Source organism: Halichoeres trimaculatus, unplaced genomic scaffold (assembly GCF_033239565.1).
Source record: "Halichoeres trimaculatus isolate MK-OKI-2021-1 unplaced genomic scaffold, fHalTri1.1 fHalTri1_scaffold_21, whole genome shotgun sequence".
NCBI lineage: Eukaryota > Metazoa > Chordata > Actinopteri > Labriformes > Labridae > Halichoeres > Halichoeres trimaculatus.
In genome coordinates this window covers 18484381-18501907 of record NW_027437199.1, presented here as the reverse complement: position 1 = coordinate 18501907, position 17527 = coordinate 18484381, and the positions used below count along the sequence as shown (strand labels likewise).

At 38.7% G+C, this 17527-nt stretch overlaps 1 protein-coding gene across 3 annotated transcripts in view; it reads left to right on the top strand.

Moving 5' to 3' along the window:
- Positions 1 to 17527, top strand: part of chchd3a (coiled-coil-helix-coiled-coil-helix domain containing 3a) — a 118458-nt gene that overhangs the window by 75727 nt on the left and 25204 nt on the right. For all 3 annotated transcript variants that reach the window (XM_074698042.1, XM_074698041.1, XM_074698043.1), the window contains one exon: positions 9372 to 9442. In XM_074698042.1, the coding sequence (XP_074554143.1) occupies positions 9372 to 9442 (71 nt within the window). The remainder of the gene's footprint in view (positions 1 to 9371; positions 9443 to 17527) is intronic.

Here is a 17527-nt window from a genome sequence, read left to right as displayed (position 1 = left end):
CCAGAAAAGTTTGTGGCATGTTTATTGCTAGGTTCAAAAGATGGTTAGGGGTTTGAATGGCTCATTTGCTCATCAGCATACACTCAACAGGGGAGGAATTTTGACACAAATTGTTGTTTTCAAAGTCATTAAACTTACTAGTTTTATCCATATAAGGGCATGACTTTACTGACAGGAGGCTACACTGTAGCTGTCGGCATTAGCGTCTAAGGCTGTCTCTTTACCGTTTCCTAAGTTAAATAATTCTAGTGCAGCTTCTGCAAACAAATGGCTTCAAAACTCTACATATATCAGAGATAGGTGACATCACTGAGGCTACATCTATGGGTGCCAGTGTCTTTAGAAACATGTTTTTTTAAAGGTGGTTTGGCAAAGTCAGTCATTGGCTTTATATTTTGAATCAGAGCTTTATTTATAAAGCCTATGATGATCGTGTGGTTTGCTGTTTTAGCTAATGTTAACTCAAGTCTGTTTCTTATGGAAGAGGATTAGGGCTACTGAAAAAATAGTCCCACATTTTTTTAAATAGATTAATGTAATTCTGATTTAATTCTGAGATTAAAGTCAGAATTCTATTTTAATTTCATAAATTAGAAAACTTTCTTGGAAAATTCATATATATATATATATATATATATATATATATATATATATATATATATATATATATATATATATATATTTTTTTTTTTTTTTTTTTTTTTTCATTTTTTTTTTTTTTTTCATTCCTTTTTTTCAGTGGCCTTTATCTTTTTCCATAGCTCATTTACTTACAGTCCTTGTCTTAAAAATCCTCCCAGGAACTTTAAATACTCTTATTCATGGAGTTAAAATGAAACCTAAAATCAATCGCATGGCATTTCAAAGCTGTATTGGCTGTTTCTGAACAGGGCTGTAGTTTTTTTCTGTGGTCTATACACACTGGTTAAAGTTATCCAGGACCACAGCTTCGCTTTTGTTGGATGTGGTTTTCAACCCTTTGTCCTCTTCATGGAGAATGCAGTCAGTCAGTTTTCTCATTCAGTATACGTCCACCTTAAAGTGACCTCCCATCACGTTCTTTACACTCGAGCATCTTCCGTCCTTTAACCTCAGGATTTCCCTACCACAAGCAGAACAGCAGAGAGAGAAAGAGGGAAGGAGGGAAGGAGAAAGAGGGAGTATAAGTCTGATATATATTATATGTCTGTTTCAATCCAACATAGCCATTCATCAGAGAGGCTCCCAGTGACAGGCCATCACCAGGCTCCCAGGCAGCTCAGCCTGCTGCCTCTGCTGCCGCCGCTCATTGTGGCCACAGCTACCAAATAGCCCCTGAAAACAATATCTATATATTTATTACATTTTCACTCAATACCTGCCCGGCTGTAAAACAATCTCATATTTAACAATCAACCTGCCCGTGTTTTTCTTCCCTTTTTCTCCAACCACAGCTCTTCCCAGCCCTCCCACGCTGCCACATCTGTCTCTTTATATCGCTCCTCTTTCTTTTTTTTTCTCTTCTCTTTTTTAGGGTGGTGTTTTTTTCTCCTCTATGCCTCAATTTCATTTTTTTTAAGAAGAGATTTGTCTTCTCTTCTTTTATCTATCCCTCTTTTTCGCCTTGTATATCGATGGAATTGGATTTTTCTGCTCTCCCATGGAGGACAATCACTGCAGCAATTGCCATCTCATAGCAAAGTTCCACTGCACAGTGAAAGGAAGAAATACAGACGGAAAGAGCATTAAAAAAACAGTAATAGCTTCTATCTCTCCATCTCTGTCTCTGGCGATGACTTGCTATCTTCATCTCGCCTTCTGTCTGTCATTTCTTCACCCCTCTCCCTCTCATACTTTCCGCCGGCCTCTTTTTGGAGACATGAGCATACGTTTTAAGCACAGTCTGCTTGTGGTGTGTTTACAAAAAGGGGATGAAGTTGCTTGTTGCCTGTCTCCCTGCTGTTTTTGTAGCAGTAAAGATGTTTTTGTAGACTGTCTCAACATATAGAGATCAGCGTAGGCTTTCCAACTTGTAGTATAGGGGAGATAGATAATCCAAGATGAAGACGTAACACTGAGCAGCAATGTTGAATTACTGTGTCTGAGTCTGGATTCAGAAAGGTTTGAGAGGAAGTCTTTATAAAGGGATAGTGATTGCTCAGCAGAGTGGCGCATTCATCGAGGTAAAGATTCCCTCAGCAGGATGAAAGGATGCTTAGTGTTTACAGAAGGAGTCACAAACATGTTGACTCAAGTCAAGTTACTCCCTCAAAGATGTACGAAGCGTTTAATTTTAACCATATTATATTTAAAATCTATAACGAAACATTTCACATAGAAAATATAGTTTTAATTCTTCTAAAGCATTTTTTTGTTTTATTAAAAAGAGATAGAGAACTGAAACCTTTGGAAATGTTCTATATGTTTTCCCAATCAGAGCTAATTAAGAATTATTAATTATTAAGAAAAGGGTGTCTGCGGGGTCTTAAAAAGTATTAAAAGTTGATAAATCAGTTGTGGGAAAATTAAAGCCCTTAAAAAGTATTAAAAAGTCTTAATCCTAATGTTATGAGGTATTAAATTTTATTGGTTATTCAAGCTTTGACTTCAAAAGTATCCATGAATATTTATTTCCCTCCTTGCGTCTGTTACAAACTAACCTGACACGCCAGACAGACAGTTCAATATATCCACCACAGAAATAGTCCATCTGTTTCGAAAATGTTTTCAGGGTTTGAACCTTCAAAAATAACCACACCTGGTGATTGGACGATCATTCTGCTTGTCACACCTATCACAGACCAGCGTGAGGATCTAGAAAAAGCTTTAGCATCTTAAAATATTTCCCTCTAGATCATAAGAGTTTCTCAAGCCTCCTGAGAAAATTTCTCCGACTTGTGATGACCTGGGATTTTGGATTCTTACGATTTAGAGAAAGCTTCCCCTGATCTCAGTTGTTTTGGAACAAATTTTCTTTGTTCAAATCACTTTTTTACTGGATACTACGCGATGAGATAAGGTATTTATCAATACAGTTACGTACTGCTGTTGATTGAGACGTGACAACAAGCAAAGTTGTAATTTTGTGAGGCGCGGGCTATACGTAGCGCTAGCAGCCCAACATATCCGTAGGCTAATGTGACGACAAACTCAGTTCGTACAGTAGTTTAGTAGCCATTTGTATGTATGTATTTTCTACAAGTTGGCCTTACATAACTGTTACTTGTTGTGGTAATGGGAATGTCAATTAACCTGCCTTTAGTTTCATTTATTCTGTCAAGCTTTATTACTTCTCAGCTTACCTAATTTGGGTTAAAATGAAAACTACAATCATCAAAGATCAGTTGCCAACAGCAGCTTAATGTCGCGGTAAGGTCTTAAGACTTTTTGAAAGGTTTTTAAAAAATTCTTCCAAAGGTATTGAATTTAACCTCAGGATTTCAGCATAAACCCTGAAGAACTTTACTTCTGTCCTGTGTGAACATGAGCTATAATCACAAAGACAGTAGTTGGTATCTTTGAATTTGCTCTTAAACCCTGGACTGTATCAAAGACATTTACTCAGCCATAGTTTAAAAGTACAACCAGAATCATCATCTGTGATATATGAATATCATTTAAGCCATTTGTACTCTGTACAACTTCAGTGTTTCCCAAAGAATGACATAATACCTGTAGTACTCTGAAGCTTTGTAACGCCCAATTTTTCAAGACTTTTTTCTGAGAAAGTCTTTTTTGAAGTCAAAGTATATATATATATATATATATATATATATATATATATATATATATATATATATATATATATATATATATATATATATATATATATATATATATATATATATATATATATGTAAAGAGTTTTGACAGGTTTAATTGGCAGACATACCAAAACAACTGAGCTCGCTTTATATAGCACCTTTCATACACGAAAGCATGCTGGCCAAAGTGCTTCACAGCATCATTCAACACAACAAAAAAGAAAAGAAAAAAGAAGAATTAAAAATCCAATCAGTAAAATGAAGAAATAACAAACATTAAATGCAGAACTCAGTGAAATCTTTTAAACCCGTAAAATTTCATTAAAACAAAATTAAATACCAGGAAGTAATACAAGTATGAAGTCGATAAAACTTTGACTCGACCATCACATCACTTTTAATTTAAAGCCAGATCAAAAAGCTAGTTCTTGGTATTCAGATAAGGCCACCAGCTCTATGCCCTATTATGTCCACACTGGTGGGTGTGGCTTAAGTGGCCCTGGTTTGAATCCAGCCTGCAACCTCTTTACCATATGTGAAACTCTCGCCCTGTTCCTGCTCTGTCCACACCCCCTCCTCTGATGAAAGACAGAAAAAAGGTCCCCAGAAACAACCTATATAAAATAAAAATAATCCCTACTCCCTAGTCTTACCTAGGGACGGGTACCGAATCAGGTACTTTTACTGGCACCGACCAAATTTTGTCTGTAGCACCAAGTACCGATTCACATAAAATCACAGTACAGTGTTTAGGTACCTTAACACATCTTTGTGACTGTGAGAGTGAAAGAGTAGGTGATTTTCCAGGCTGGACATAAACACAGCATTGCAAGGTTATACACTGATAAATAAATATATTCAATTTAAAATCTTGAATTAAATTGAGATTTTATGATTAAATAAATTAATGATAATAACCACGTTAACACACACAAGTACCGGAAATTGGTACCATTTAGTATTGATGCTGATTGCCAGGTACCATGCATCGGCACCGTCTTGTTTCAAATGTGAAAGCTAGCTAGCTAGCTGTGCTTTTTTCTCCAATTTATTCTGTTGTGTGTTTTGTTAATTTGCTCCAGATTTTTTTCCCCCCTCCACTGTTGGCCCCCCATTAAACACATGCAGTTTTCTTCTCCTAAAGCGTGTCCTGCCCCACCTCCCACTGGTTCTCTTTTCTGCATGTGTCTCATGTTTGGCTTTGATGCAGCAGCAGTATGTTGGAGATAAGATAGAAAGATAACAGAACTTCAAATCTTTGTTCAATTCCATTATCCTAACAGGTGAATGCCTAGAGTATGAGGGTTTTTTAATTCATAACATGCTAAAACTAAGAGTAGAGCTCTCAACAAGATAATTGTGTTGACTCTGGATGCGTTTGCTACCCTGGGCTCTGTCTAAGCACACAGTCAAAGGTGGTGGTTTGGCCATTTATTTACCTTTGGTCTAAAACGGGTCATTCCAGGAGTCATTACTAAAGTAGCTAAAGGCAACCACCTTTTTGCTTCCTTGCACAAGTTTCACTGAGTCATTCAGCAGAAGTCTCATTTCTCCAGCTCTGCAGACTTTAATGTCTTCCATGGAGGGGCTTCTCCCCATCCTGGGCCCTCCTGCTCAGCAGCAGATAAGAGAAAGAACCATCAGTACCAGGAGTTATTTGTTTCATTCATTAAAAATTCGGAAGCTTTTTCCTCTAAATTGAGCTTGCAGCCTGTGCCGTGGTGCTGCGTCTATCTTCTCCATATCGCTGCGGTGCATTAGCAGTAATGACTTAATTTGTCTATGACACCCCCTACTTGCATTTTGTTTTGCTCCAGATGAAGTAAAAAACCTAGAGGAAAGCAAACAGAGGAGATACGAGGGAGTAAACATAGCGGTAGACCCTTGATTGCACATGGGGTGAATACAGTGCTAGGGTTTTGTTGCTAGAATATTCTGGTGATCCTTTGGGAAGAATAGCTGTGTAATCAAAAAACAGCTTTGTGATGAGATCTAAACATGGTTATTTCTGTGTGTTATCTCTTTTTTTTTTCTTTGTGCTAAAAAAGGACAGGGTTTCTCTGGAAATGTGCTGGGGCAACAGCTGGAATTCACAATTTGAGACCACTCAGTAATCACACAAATTACACTCCTCTCCGCCTGGTGGAGACTGAGTGCTTTGTTTTGTGTGTGTGTGTGTTTATATCCAGGCAGCAGAGTCTGTGTAGACACTTATGGCAGCATGTCCACACTCATGTACTCATGTGTGTGTGTAGCAGGCGTTGTTTGTGTGTGTATTGTACGTGGTCCTGCAATCATGGTCACACATCGTCCTCCCTGGTGGATTAGATCGCTGATTAGTACCAGCTCTGCCATTTAGCCAGGTATTATTACCTTATACTTGGTATTCTAGTCAGACCACAATCCCAGCTCTATTCGACTCTCTCCTCCTCGTCCAATGGCTCAATCGCGGCGCCCAGGAGAAGTCTTATTCTTGCCTCTTTAGCATCCCCCAAATCTCTTTTTAGTCTTTTTATCTGTGAATAAGCTTCTCTGTTAAATCCTTTTTCTTCAGCTCTTGACAGTTTCTTTGTCTACGGTGAAAAGCACTTGAGTCAAGGCCAAGAGGGCACAGATTGAGCATGGACTTACAAGTTAACTGTTAAACTTTGGGCACACTTCTTTTTGGTGTTTTACATACAAACCAATGTCAGCCTGAGGGACGACTTCAGTGGCTCGATCGTGTATTCAGACCACTGCAGCATCATGCAGCACTCTTTCATTGTCTATACAATGTGTGATCATGAAAAACTTGGATCAATTGCTCAGTTTTTGCTTTTTTTGAGCTGTTTATTTTTTGCAAGGTTTTCAAAAATGTTTCCTGACATGCTCTACTGATTTACCTCTGGATGTGTTCCCTGGTCATGTCAGAGGGGTCACTTAGGGGACCGTACCAAACCATAAATCATCTTCAATCAATAAGATTTGACACTTTTTTATGGGCTGAGATTTGTGCTACTCGAAACTGAAGTGGAATAATTATATTTAACTTGAAAAGCTGAGTTAAAAAATTTGCTCTAAGAACTGAGTTTTAATCGCAGGATTTGAGATTTAAAATTTTGAGACTTTTTGCCTTGAAATTGTATTTTAATCTCCTTGTGGATGAAACTCTTTGTATTCCTAAATTTCTAAATTTTGACATGCAGTTTCAGTTTGCACTGTTCAAATTCAGTTTTCGAAATTAATTGCTGTTCAGGAAAACACACAGCCAGTCTGTGGGGACAAGTAATGGAGTGCAGATTGACAGAACTCTGTCAATGCCTCAGAAAACTTGTTCATGATCTGTGTCTATACTCCTTGGCTTATTGACAATTTGAGTAATGATTTTTTTATTTTTTTATTTTTTACTTCAAGGAGTATAGAGAGTTGAATGTTCAAGGTTTGAGTAGAACTGCTATTCAAATTTAGTTTTTTTATGCACTTATTCAAACTGAGCATTTCAAAGTCAATATCATCACAAGAATTAAGTTTCTAGTGGTACATACTGTATTTCAGCCTACGTGTATGGTGGCCCTGAAGTGCAAATCACAACTGCAAAAAAATGAATAAACACAACACCAAATTAGAAAACACAACCGAAAATAACTAAGGATATTAAAGGAATTTAAGACAGCTAGGCTTCACAGACTGCGTATTCATTTTTCAATCAAAATATCCTTTGATAGCAGCTGCTATGTTTGTGTCACAGGTAACACTTATGTTTAAAAACCAGTCTAAAGGCAGAAAAACTTCCTGTTCAAATAATAAACTCTGCCTTTGTCCAATCAAGTCCTCCCTCTTGTCCTCCCTCTCATCCAATCAGCAATGACTTGTGTCGCCCACCAGCACCCACCTCTTCTGGTAGCTAAATGCTGCTTTTTACTTATTTATGGTTGTGATTTTTAATTTGTGGTTGTGTTTAGTCATTTGCCATTGTGGTTTGCACTTCAGGGCCACCGTACCTAAGCCCTCCGGAAAATCAAGGGAAAATGGCCTGAACATATACATTTGTTGTAGATTTGGCCTTTTTGATATATATGTTACATCATCAATATGGCTCCTACTGCAGAAAAGAGTTTTTATAGAGAACGATCTGCATAAAACTGTCACAAAACGTGGTGCTGATGTGGCCCAGTGGTTAAGTCACACACCTCATGAACACAGGTCATGACCCTGAAGCAGCTGACTGAGGTTACATTACAACTCTTTGCCCTTTTCTTGATTCTCAGTTCCACTTTCTGTCCTGGCTCCTTTTTCTATTCACTGTCCTGTTCTTTTTCATAAAAGCCTGAATAAAAAAAAAATCAGAAAGAACCTTACAAGTAAATTGAATATGTTAAAAATGAAGTCTGACCTCTCACTGTGAAAAGTGAAGAACTTGGAGGTCAGAAAAAAAAAATCTTTGAGTCGGAGGCTTCATTCAAATGAACAGGACTCGATTCTGTATCAGACTTTTTGTCAGCTTTGTCATGTTTCATCTTCTTTTAGCTCTCCAACACATGACTATTGATCTTTTCAGCAGCGCAGTTCATTTTTATTGATCCCCTCTGAACTATGATAAATGTCGTCCCTGCTAGGAGGTTGAATCAGAGGAGGTAGGACAGGGGGGCTTCATTTGTCAAATTTTATGAATGAAATTTTGCAAATGAATCTGAATGTTTTAATTTTAGAAAAGTAATGCTATTAAGTGATTCTTTTAATTTTTTTGTGCCTCTTGCACCGAAAAAGTCTTAAACTTTTCACAAACCAAATGTCAACCCTTGATGCACAAGAGACTCTTATTCCTTTAATTGTATGAGACTGTGATCTGTTTTACAAGTAAGAAAAGTGTATTTTTACTCAAAATCTTGGCTCATATAGTATTATCATTATTATTACAGAGCCTTTTAAAGGAGGGGTTTTGCATCAACAGACATTGCATGAATTTTCCTCCGGATCAAACATCAATCAAGCCGTCCATCACACTTTACAGCCTCTCACCATTTGATCATAAACGTGCTGTACAGCCGCCGAGGGCTGGCAAAACAGATCTTGCTCAAGTAGTATAAAGGGTGTAGGAGTGATTCAGGTCGAGGGGGTGCTGCTGTGAGTTCATTTGCTATGGGTCACTGGGGGATTATGACCAGTGTTCTCTGTGTTGTTGACCAGCGGCCCTCTGACCTGCAGGTCTACTGCCTGTTATTACAGTAGTCGTTTACTAGCAGAAAAGCACAAACACACATAAACGCCTGTAATCCAAGCTTGCACACTGAGAGGTAGCTCATAAAACAAACTATATAGGATAAGGCCTTTTATTTTCAGCCTGTATACCAGCAAACAGCCCCTTTATTTATACATCACAGATTATATTGTTGGCTCTATATTGTAGGCAATAATCCCAAAAAGCCTTTCCCTTAATACCTCTCTCCACAAAGTTCTAATGGAGTCAGTGTACAGGAGTATATCATATCTGGACTGTTGAGAGGTGTCACTTTGCTGAAATGTTCCCTGATGCCTAAAAGGCTTAGACCTAAAAGCAGGAAGATGTGAATAAATTGGACGGATAAGAGATCTCAATCCCATTTTGGTGCATTTCTATCACTTACTGGATCTCTCTCCGTCTCTCTGCAGAGCGCTCAGTTCTACAAGGTCACCACCGAGAACTACCATAAAGCTGCCGACCAAGTGAATGCAAAGTTCAAGTGAGTTCCAACACACTCATTCTCAAGACACGCACACACATAGGCAGTTTTTTTAACCTGTTATATTGAAGATTTAACCCTTTCTTGGCTTTCACAACATGCATTGTATGTCTGGCATGATCTTGATGGCGAACTATCTGAAAACATGTCTTCACTAAGTGTTTAAAAACCACATGGACCACTAACCATACAATTGAATTATGCAAGCCACATCCTAACCTGAGTCTTTCAATCAGACCCGCATTAGCTGCTCCCATCAGTTGATGTTGATGATGTGGTTTGCTGATAAGCCTGATTGTATGGTAATGGTAGAGTACTGGGTTTTTTTCTTTCAATGTTTCACATTTTCAGGTCTAGAAGGGTCTAATTTGTGTTTTAGAGCTTTTTCTTGGCCCAGACTCTGGTCAAAAAGGTTTCTGAAAATAATTTGTAGCAGTTTTTCTAAACCCACAGCAAGTAAAAGACAACATTTGTGTAGCAAGATATGAAATGCCCTTTATCCAAATTGCATTAAAGATGGTATGTGAAGAGTTAGGCCCAAGGACCATTTGTAGTCTGAGGTCTATTTTCATATGTCCTTCAGCTTTCATCTTACAATGCATCAATAATGGCACTGACATTCATCATTCTCTAAATTATGTCAACATTTACATTTTCTACCAAGTGCACAAACAAAAGCAAAGTATATACTGTGAATTCTAAAAAAAACTAGATTTGGACTGTGCTTTAAAACTTGTGCAAAGCTAAAGCTAAAGCTCTGTACATTCTGCAGAAACGCAACAACTTTTACAGCTAACGGTTAGCGCTGCCAAATGAATTTATTTATCACAATATAAAAATTTGCTTTGTGAACATTGAGAGTTTAAAAACACAATACAGGACACAATACTAGATTGAAGTTAAGAGATGGAGCAGGAAAAGAAGTTTGAGGAGACAGGATAAGTGATATTTGGGGCTAAAAAAAAGTTGTTTGCAGGATTTAATCATTTGCAAAACATTAAAAAAAAAAAAAAATCAGGTCTGGTTAAATCCGCATCCTGATCCTGCCATAAAAAAAAAAAAAATCCTGACATTTTCCTCATATTGCCCCCTAATGGAGAAGACTTTCCTTGGTCAGAGGCAGAGTTAGCTGATGTTTACACAGCACGTAACACTGAAGAAAACTGACCACTGCTCATCTGGTATCAAGAGACACCTGAGGGACAGGTGAGGTTTGATTTCATAAGTCTGCGTTGATGACACCATGATGACACCAATAAGTGACTGATTGTTAAGATAATCTGCAAAGGAAATATTTCACTAACAAAGCATTCATGTGTTACTTTCATGGATAATAGATAAATAAAAAAGTTATTAAATAATAAAATGTTTGGACACTCCTGCATCAAAGCATCACAGATGAGCATATGTTCCTACACTTTGACAGTGGTGCACTTGACTCCTAATACATGCCAAAGCCACACCTTAACTAAAAGGTTACTGTCAAGCACCCAAGCAGTCATGGATGAGGCACACATCCGACACATATATGTAACTCAAGAAGGTGCAGAATGGCTCCCCATCCCGGTTCCATCTGTCTTCTTAATAAGGGGCCATTAGACTCCATAGTAATGTAGGGAAAGTGGATGAGGAGCCAGCAGGAGGTGGGGCAAGAATGGGGCTCCGGCTCTGAGCTCTTCTCCAGGGAGACTGGGCTAATTGTGTTAGCCTGTCATTAGCCAGCGCTAACACTGGGATCATTGTCTCCCTCAGAAATGCTGGAAACTGATTAGCTGAGCCCACCAGGGGTTAAGCGCTAGACTCATGGAAGCCGGAGCTGAGACTTCCCAAATCACATTAAAGGAGGGGAAAAAAATGTAGTGGAATAACATTAGCGCTAAATGACAGCGCTAACTGCAAGTGAGCGTTGAGCTAACGTGCGGGCAGTCATGTGATGCACGCCTTTGCATGGAGGCCAGTGATTGGCTGATTGGATTATAGGAGGTGCATTAGCAGCGTTTGGACTGGGTTACAACAAAGGAAAAAAGTGTGGAGGGATCATGTGTGTGTGTGCGTGTGTGTGTGTGTGCTAATGAAATGGCGGGAAGGTCTGGTGTTACAAGACAGGAGCAGGGATGCATTGAGGGGATCAGAGCAGCAGGTTAATTGGATTTAACAGGGCGTGTTTTGCCCATCCTTATTTATGTGTGAATTCATGTGTGATGGCGTATGTTTGGATGCACTCATATGTCGAACATCTTTTGTGTACACAACGCATGTCTCTCCTCAAAGCTCCCTCTGCTCTCTCTTATGACAGAGACCCCACAGAGATAAGATGCTATCAGTGGCCTCTGTTGAACAATAAAAGGAAATATTTTCCAGTCTCACAGAGACTTTTGATATCCTCAGAGTTGAAAATGCTCCCCTGAGATTAAAAAAGAAAAACATAAAGCCGGGGGTCTTATCCATGCTTGATAGAATTAACATTTGATATGTTAATGCGAGGATGTTATAAAGTGTGGGAGATGACATCTTTCTTATTAAAATGGCTTCATTTCCCCACTCTGGCTCTCTTGCCTGTGCTGCTGTGCAGAGAGTGATAGTCCTCCAGGGATTGATTAGTGTTATAGGGCCGATATTGGGCTACGGTTGATTATAGTCGAGAAGAAGATGTGTGGGAGCAGAGTAGGCTGTCTGTCAAAGGTTAAGACATCTGTGTGTGTGTGTTTTGGAATAAATGATCAGGACTGTGGGTTGGTTTCCATACATCAAAAACGTTATTACTTTGTGACATTTAGATCTTCGCTAAGTATGGACGGGATCTGGGAGGAGGTGTTTGCAGCATTCCTCTGATTTGAAATACATAGGTACTTTGATCAGGCTTTTAAAACCTGCATCTGGAAACAGCTGTTAACTCTGTTCATTGTAGCATTCAGTGATAAATAACTTCAAACCAAGGCTTCATTTTCCATCTATGGTTTCAAGTCTGATGTGCAACTTGAAAAGCAGCTGTGTTCAGACTGTCAGATCAAAACCGTAGCTTAGTACCAATTTCAATTCATAACCTCCGCCAAGAAGGTTATATTTTGGGGAGAGTTTGTTTGTGAACAACATAACTCAGAAGTTAGCAATGGATCTTGATGAAATTTTCAGGCAATGTTCAAAATGGGATAAGGAAGAAGTGATTAAACTTTGGAGGTGATCCGGATCACCGTCTGGATCCAGGACTTTTTTAAAAGGATTCTTTATCATTGTGAGATAGGGCTGTTTTCACCATAAGTGTATATAACTCCACCATAAATGGTCGGTTTGATTCGCAAAACAATACAAGGCAAGTTCACCATAATTTCTGACAGATGTAAAAGAACGATCCAGATCCTGGCAATATTCTGGATACTAAGATCCTGAATATGAAATATGTACTGGGTCATCATAATTTTCAACACTGTCAGGAAACAAATTATCGTTCAAACCTGCAACTAACACCAAATTGTAGCAGACAGTCTGCTGAAAGGGAGTATAACATTAAAGTCAGACTAAAGTGTTTGTGACAATCACAACATGCTTGGTGAAGGTCTGCGCTCTCTGTGTGCTTTTCTAGTTTAGCATAGCCCTTTGCGATGTAGCATTATGGATGATCCCACCACTCTAGATTTGTCTGTAAGTTTATGTTTCAACAGTTTCTTGGTTGAACACATCCCAAGAAAAGCACTGTCATTCTTTTTTCCTTTTTTTCTTTTTTTAAGTCCCGAGTTCACTGTAAAATGAACCTTACTCTGGCATACTTCAGCTGCTTGATTCCCCCACCCCCACCCCTCAAAAAAGAGAAGTTTTTCTTTGACATTACTTACAGTTAACCGGGATAAGTTTGTTTTTGAAAAAAGGATCTTTATGCCCACATTCTATTTTATGCCCCCTATTGCCAATTTTTTCATCCCTAACAATAAATTGATTACAAAAATGCATAGAAATGCTTTTTAGCTGTTTCATATTGGAACTCACACACTAACTTAACTGCTTGAAAACTTTTAGAGTTAGTAAGCTATTGTTTTTTAATACAAATATTAAGTTGATGCAACACAGTTCACCTTGTACTAGTAAGAGATCAATTTTATTAAGTATTACTCTGGTGAGAGGGATAAAATTACTAGATAGATAGATAGATAGGTAGATAGATAGATAGATAGATAGATAGATAGATAGATAGATAGATAGATAGATAGATAGATAGATAGATAGATAGATAGATAGATAGATAGATAGATAGATAGAGAATTAGAGAATTAGAGAATTAGAGAATTTCATTAACCTGAAGGGAATTCTAGGCAATCAGTAGTGGTTACAAAACAAACATAACATGAAGCATAGTTACAAATTAACCCCAACAACTGATGCCACCCTCCTGTTTATCAATGGAAAAACAAACTTATAAAAGAAATGAAATGTTCAGGACCTGTGTGAAGTAATAATAAGAATATATTTCAACTAAAACACAAACCTATGAACAGTTAGGGAAATGACTGTGGGTATGGTTGCAGCACATTATGTCATTTTTCAGTCTCTTCTGAATGCATTTGTGTCACCTGAACTTCACAGAAAAACAGATATAGGAAGAGAAACTTAAAGTTCATCATCTCTTCAGTTCCTGAAAATGGCTAAACCCAAACCTAAAGCCAGGATTTCACAAGATTTCACATAATGTTTACATAGGATTAAACAGGAAGTTACACTGCTGCCAGGATGAAAGCATGTAACAGTACAGACAGCTAAAAGTACTTTCAAACCAGCGAGGTCAGTGATGCAGTTTGAGAGGTTAGGTGGTTACTACCTCCCTAAAGTTCAGTGTCAAGGTTTGATGCCAGATATTTACCTTCTATCAACTCACCGAAGACCTCAGTGAGTTGGGTAGTGGTGTTACCAAGCTAGCTAACATTAGCTGGTTTGCTGTCAGTGTGTAATTAACCACACTCACCAACCATGTCTGACACTTTTTAAAAGTTTTGTAGTCAGCAGCAGAGTCCAGTCAGTCCCCCATAGTGTGTGGGAGTAGGAAGCCTTTCTCACCCTCCAGGGGGTCGGCTCCATTAGTCTGTAATGTCACGTGAAAATTATGAATCTCCCAAATAAGTTCAACAAACAGGCTTCAGCTAGTAGCCTCTGTGCACACCGCTGTGTTCCATTTATCTCAGTTGTACATTCTGATCATTTTCCTCTGCCGTGCTGAAAGAAATAAATGGAAGTGTGAAAAGTAGGTACTCAAGGGAGAGAAGAGTGTGTGTATGTGTGTGTTTGTGTTGCTGTTTGCGTACGTGCACGGTACAGCTGTTCCCTGCTGCTCTCGTGCAACATTCCCCGCTAAAGAATGATGGAGCTCTCCCAACCGGAACGCTCCTGCATCACCGTGACCTCATTACATCCACAAGACACAAATACACACAAATACACACTTTTGAAAAAGTGTCCACACATAAAATTTCTGTAACACTTTCTCAGAGCCAAGACTTTTAGAATAAGTCAGACAAATACAGGTGCGAATACGACGCTTCAAAGAAGAACCTCAAAGATCTCTATCCAAGATGTTCCATAACCATAAATATATGATACATGTTAAAGATTATATATAAAGACAGTGTGTTAAGACCAAAGCTTTTATTCACTTCCCCGTGACACCAACTGTAGATAAGAGTTCCCACTTTCCTGTGAAATGGCTATCTCTCCTTGCACCTGATTTATATCCCGTCACATCCACCACTAGTTGTTTATCCACGCCTGATGCATTATCTCACTATCCAACGCAGAACGTGTGTGACCTTTACTGCTCCACATGTATGTAAGACTGCACATGCCAGTGTGTGCTCTCATATGAAGACAAGCGTGCTCAAATGAATGCATGTGTGCGTGGGTCTGCAGTGACCCAGTGGGGCTTAGGTTTCAGGCTGACAGGCGCGGGGGAAAATGATAGATGTGAGATTACGGGAAGCGATGGAATAGGGATTGGAAGAACGAAGCTTGGTCCTAAGCCTCCTGTCAGAGCTAACCTTTGGTGCAGCTTTGGGCTTCTTTGTTGAAGCCGGTCACTGTCACCGTTTGTCCAGGGTCCCTGCAGAATTAAGACAGGACTGGGATTTCTCATACTGGTGAGCAGCTCGCTTTGACAAGGCCGCATAAGACTGAAGGATTAGGACCATCATCTTTTACGTCTCTATCTCCTTTCCAGGTCTGAAAAACTTAGATTCTCCTAACAGTTCCACCTTGATGGTGAAACTTATGATAAGAAAAGACGAAACATTTCACATCCTTTATGTTCTGGTTTGTTCCCCACACAGTCAGCCGAAGCCGGGTATTAAATTTAATGTTACTGTCACTTCACTGTCACTCCTGTCCTCCCTCCGGCTGCACACTCATTCCCTTCAACTGTTGTTTATTTTCAAGTATTTTTGAATAAATGTTTTTTTTTTCTTTTTAATATAATCCAGAGGACAATAACAGCAGCCACATCCCTAGCTTTGTTACAGGAACACACACACTCATGCACACACAATTACACAAGGTGTGATGGAATAAGGAGGTGTGGAGTAAAACTGACTGAATGTAAATGGCTTGATGTTTTTCTTCATAACACCAGTGTGCTGGGCTGTTATGGTCAAGAGATTACAGATGACAGTCTATCTTCTTCCTATCATGTAGGAAAAAGGTGGAGCCCACTCATCACTCTTTGAACAGCCTGAAAACCATCACCACTCTGCAATCAACAGCTTGTATCAATCCTACTCCATTATTTTAAAGCATTTGAGTAACAGTATCAGCTAATTGTACTAAAATGACACCTTTTCAGTTCATTATTTAAAAAAAAAAAACAGCCAAAAAGTATCAAATTCTGTTGTTTGGTTTTTGAAAGATAGATTATTTCTGGCTTTATTTCTTGCAAGGGAAATTAAAGAGGGGGTATTGTACTTTTCAATATTTCAAAAACCATTATAAATTGATAATGCTGTATCCCCATACTGAAAGTCTACAATTTTTTAAACCCTACATGTTCACATTTTGTGCAGATACCTGATTCTGTGTAAAACTGCGATCTGAATCTGAGTTTGTAAAATTTTCAGAAGCTCTTAAAAAATGGGAAAGACCTACTTGAAATCTCCCTGAAACTTGCTGAAATGATGAGTTCATTGCATAAGGATCTCCTAACAGGCTCATGACACGGGGATGGGCCTCAAACACTAAGGTCTGCCCTTAAAAGGCCTTAAGAGGGTTGACCAATCAGAAAGAAGTGGTGTTATGGAAAGGGGAGTCTTAAAGAGACAACAGCTATATGTATGGATAGCAGCATTTCAGAGAGATGCTGTAAGAAGGGTTTTTCTAAACACCAGAGTGAGAGGTAAATCAGGTAAAAAGCTACGTTAGGGGTTCCAGAAGGACAGTATAAAACTTAAAAAAAAAAAGCACAATACCCTCGCCTTAATTTTGAGGCCACCCTTCCTTCATGAAACACTACTTCTTGTCATGATACCATGTACTTAAAATCAAGAAATACAGTGCAACTGAATGCAATCCATCGCACAGCCCTGCAACAAAGCATTGCAGGACGATTGCGTTGTGCATTTGTTTTATCTTTGACACGACTGAACAGAATAAATAAGCTGGTGAAAATCCTGCAGGTTTCTTTAAAAATCCACCTGCTGCTACGAAATGCAAATAAGCAGTAGTGAAGGCAGTTAGAGGCTTTCACTTTCTTGGCAGAGCGTCTGTTTGTTTTGGGATATGATACCGGTGTCCTGGAATTAATGAAGTAATGATTTGTTGATGTTTAACTGAGCCAAGCTGCACTTTTTAATTACTAAAAAAATGACAGGAATTAATTTTATTTATTAATTATTAAGTCCTGTTGAGGTTTTTTTTTTATATGATGATGTAATCAGCAAGGCAGGACAGAAGTAAGCAATGCACTGACCCTGCTGTCAGGTAAGGGTGAACCACAGTCCTGTAGCTAAGCAACCAGGGCGCAGGGACAAGATGGTGGTCAGCACAGGAGACAGAAGTCAATAACTGCTTTAAAAGCTCTTCTCTGGGCCTTAAGAGCTCCGCTGTGCTGGCTGTAAAAAG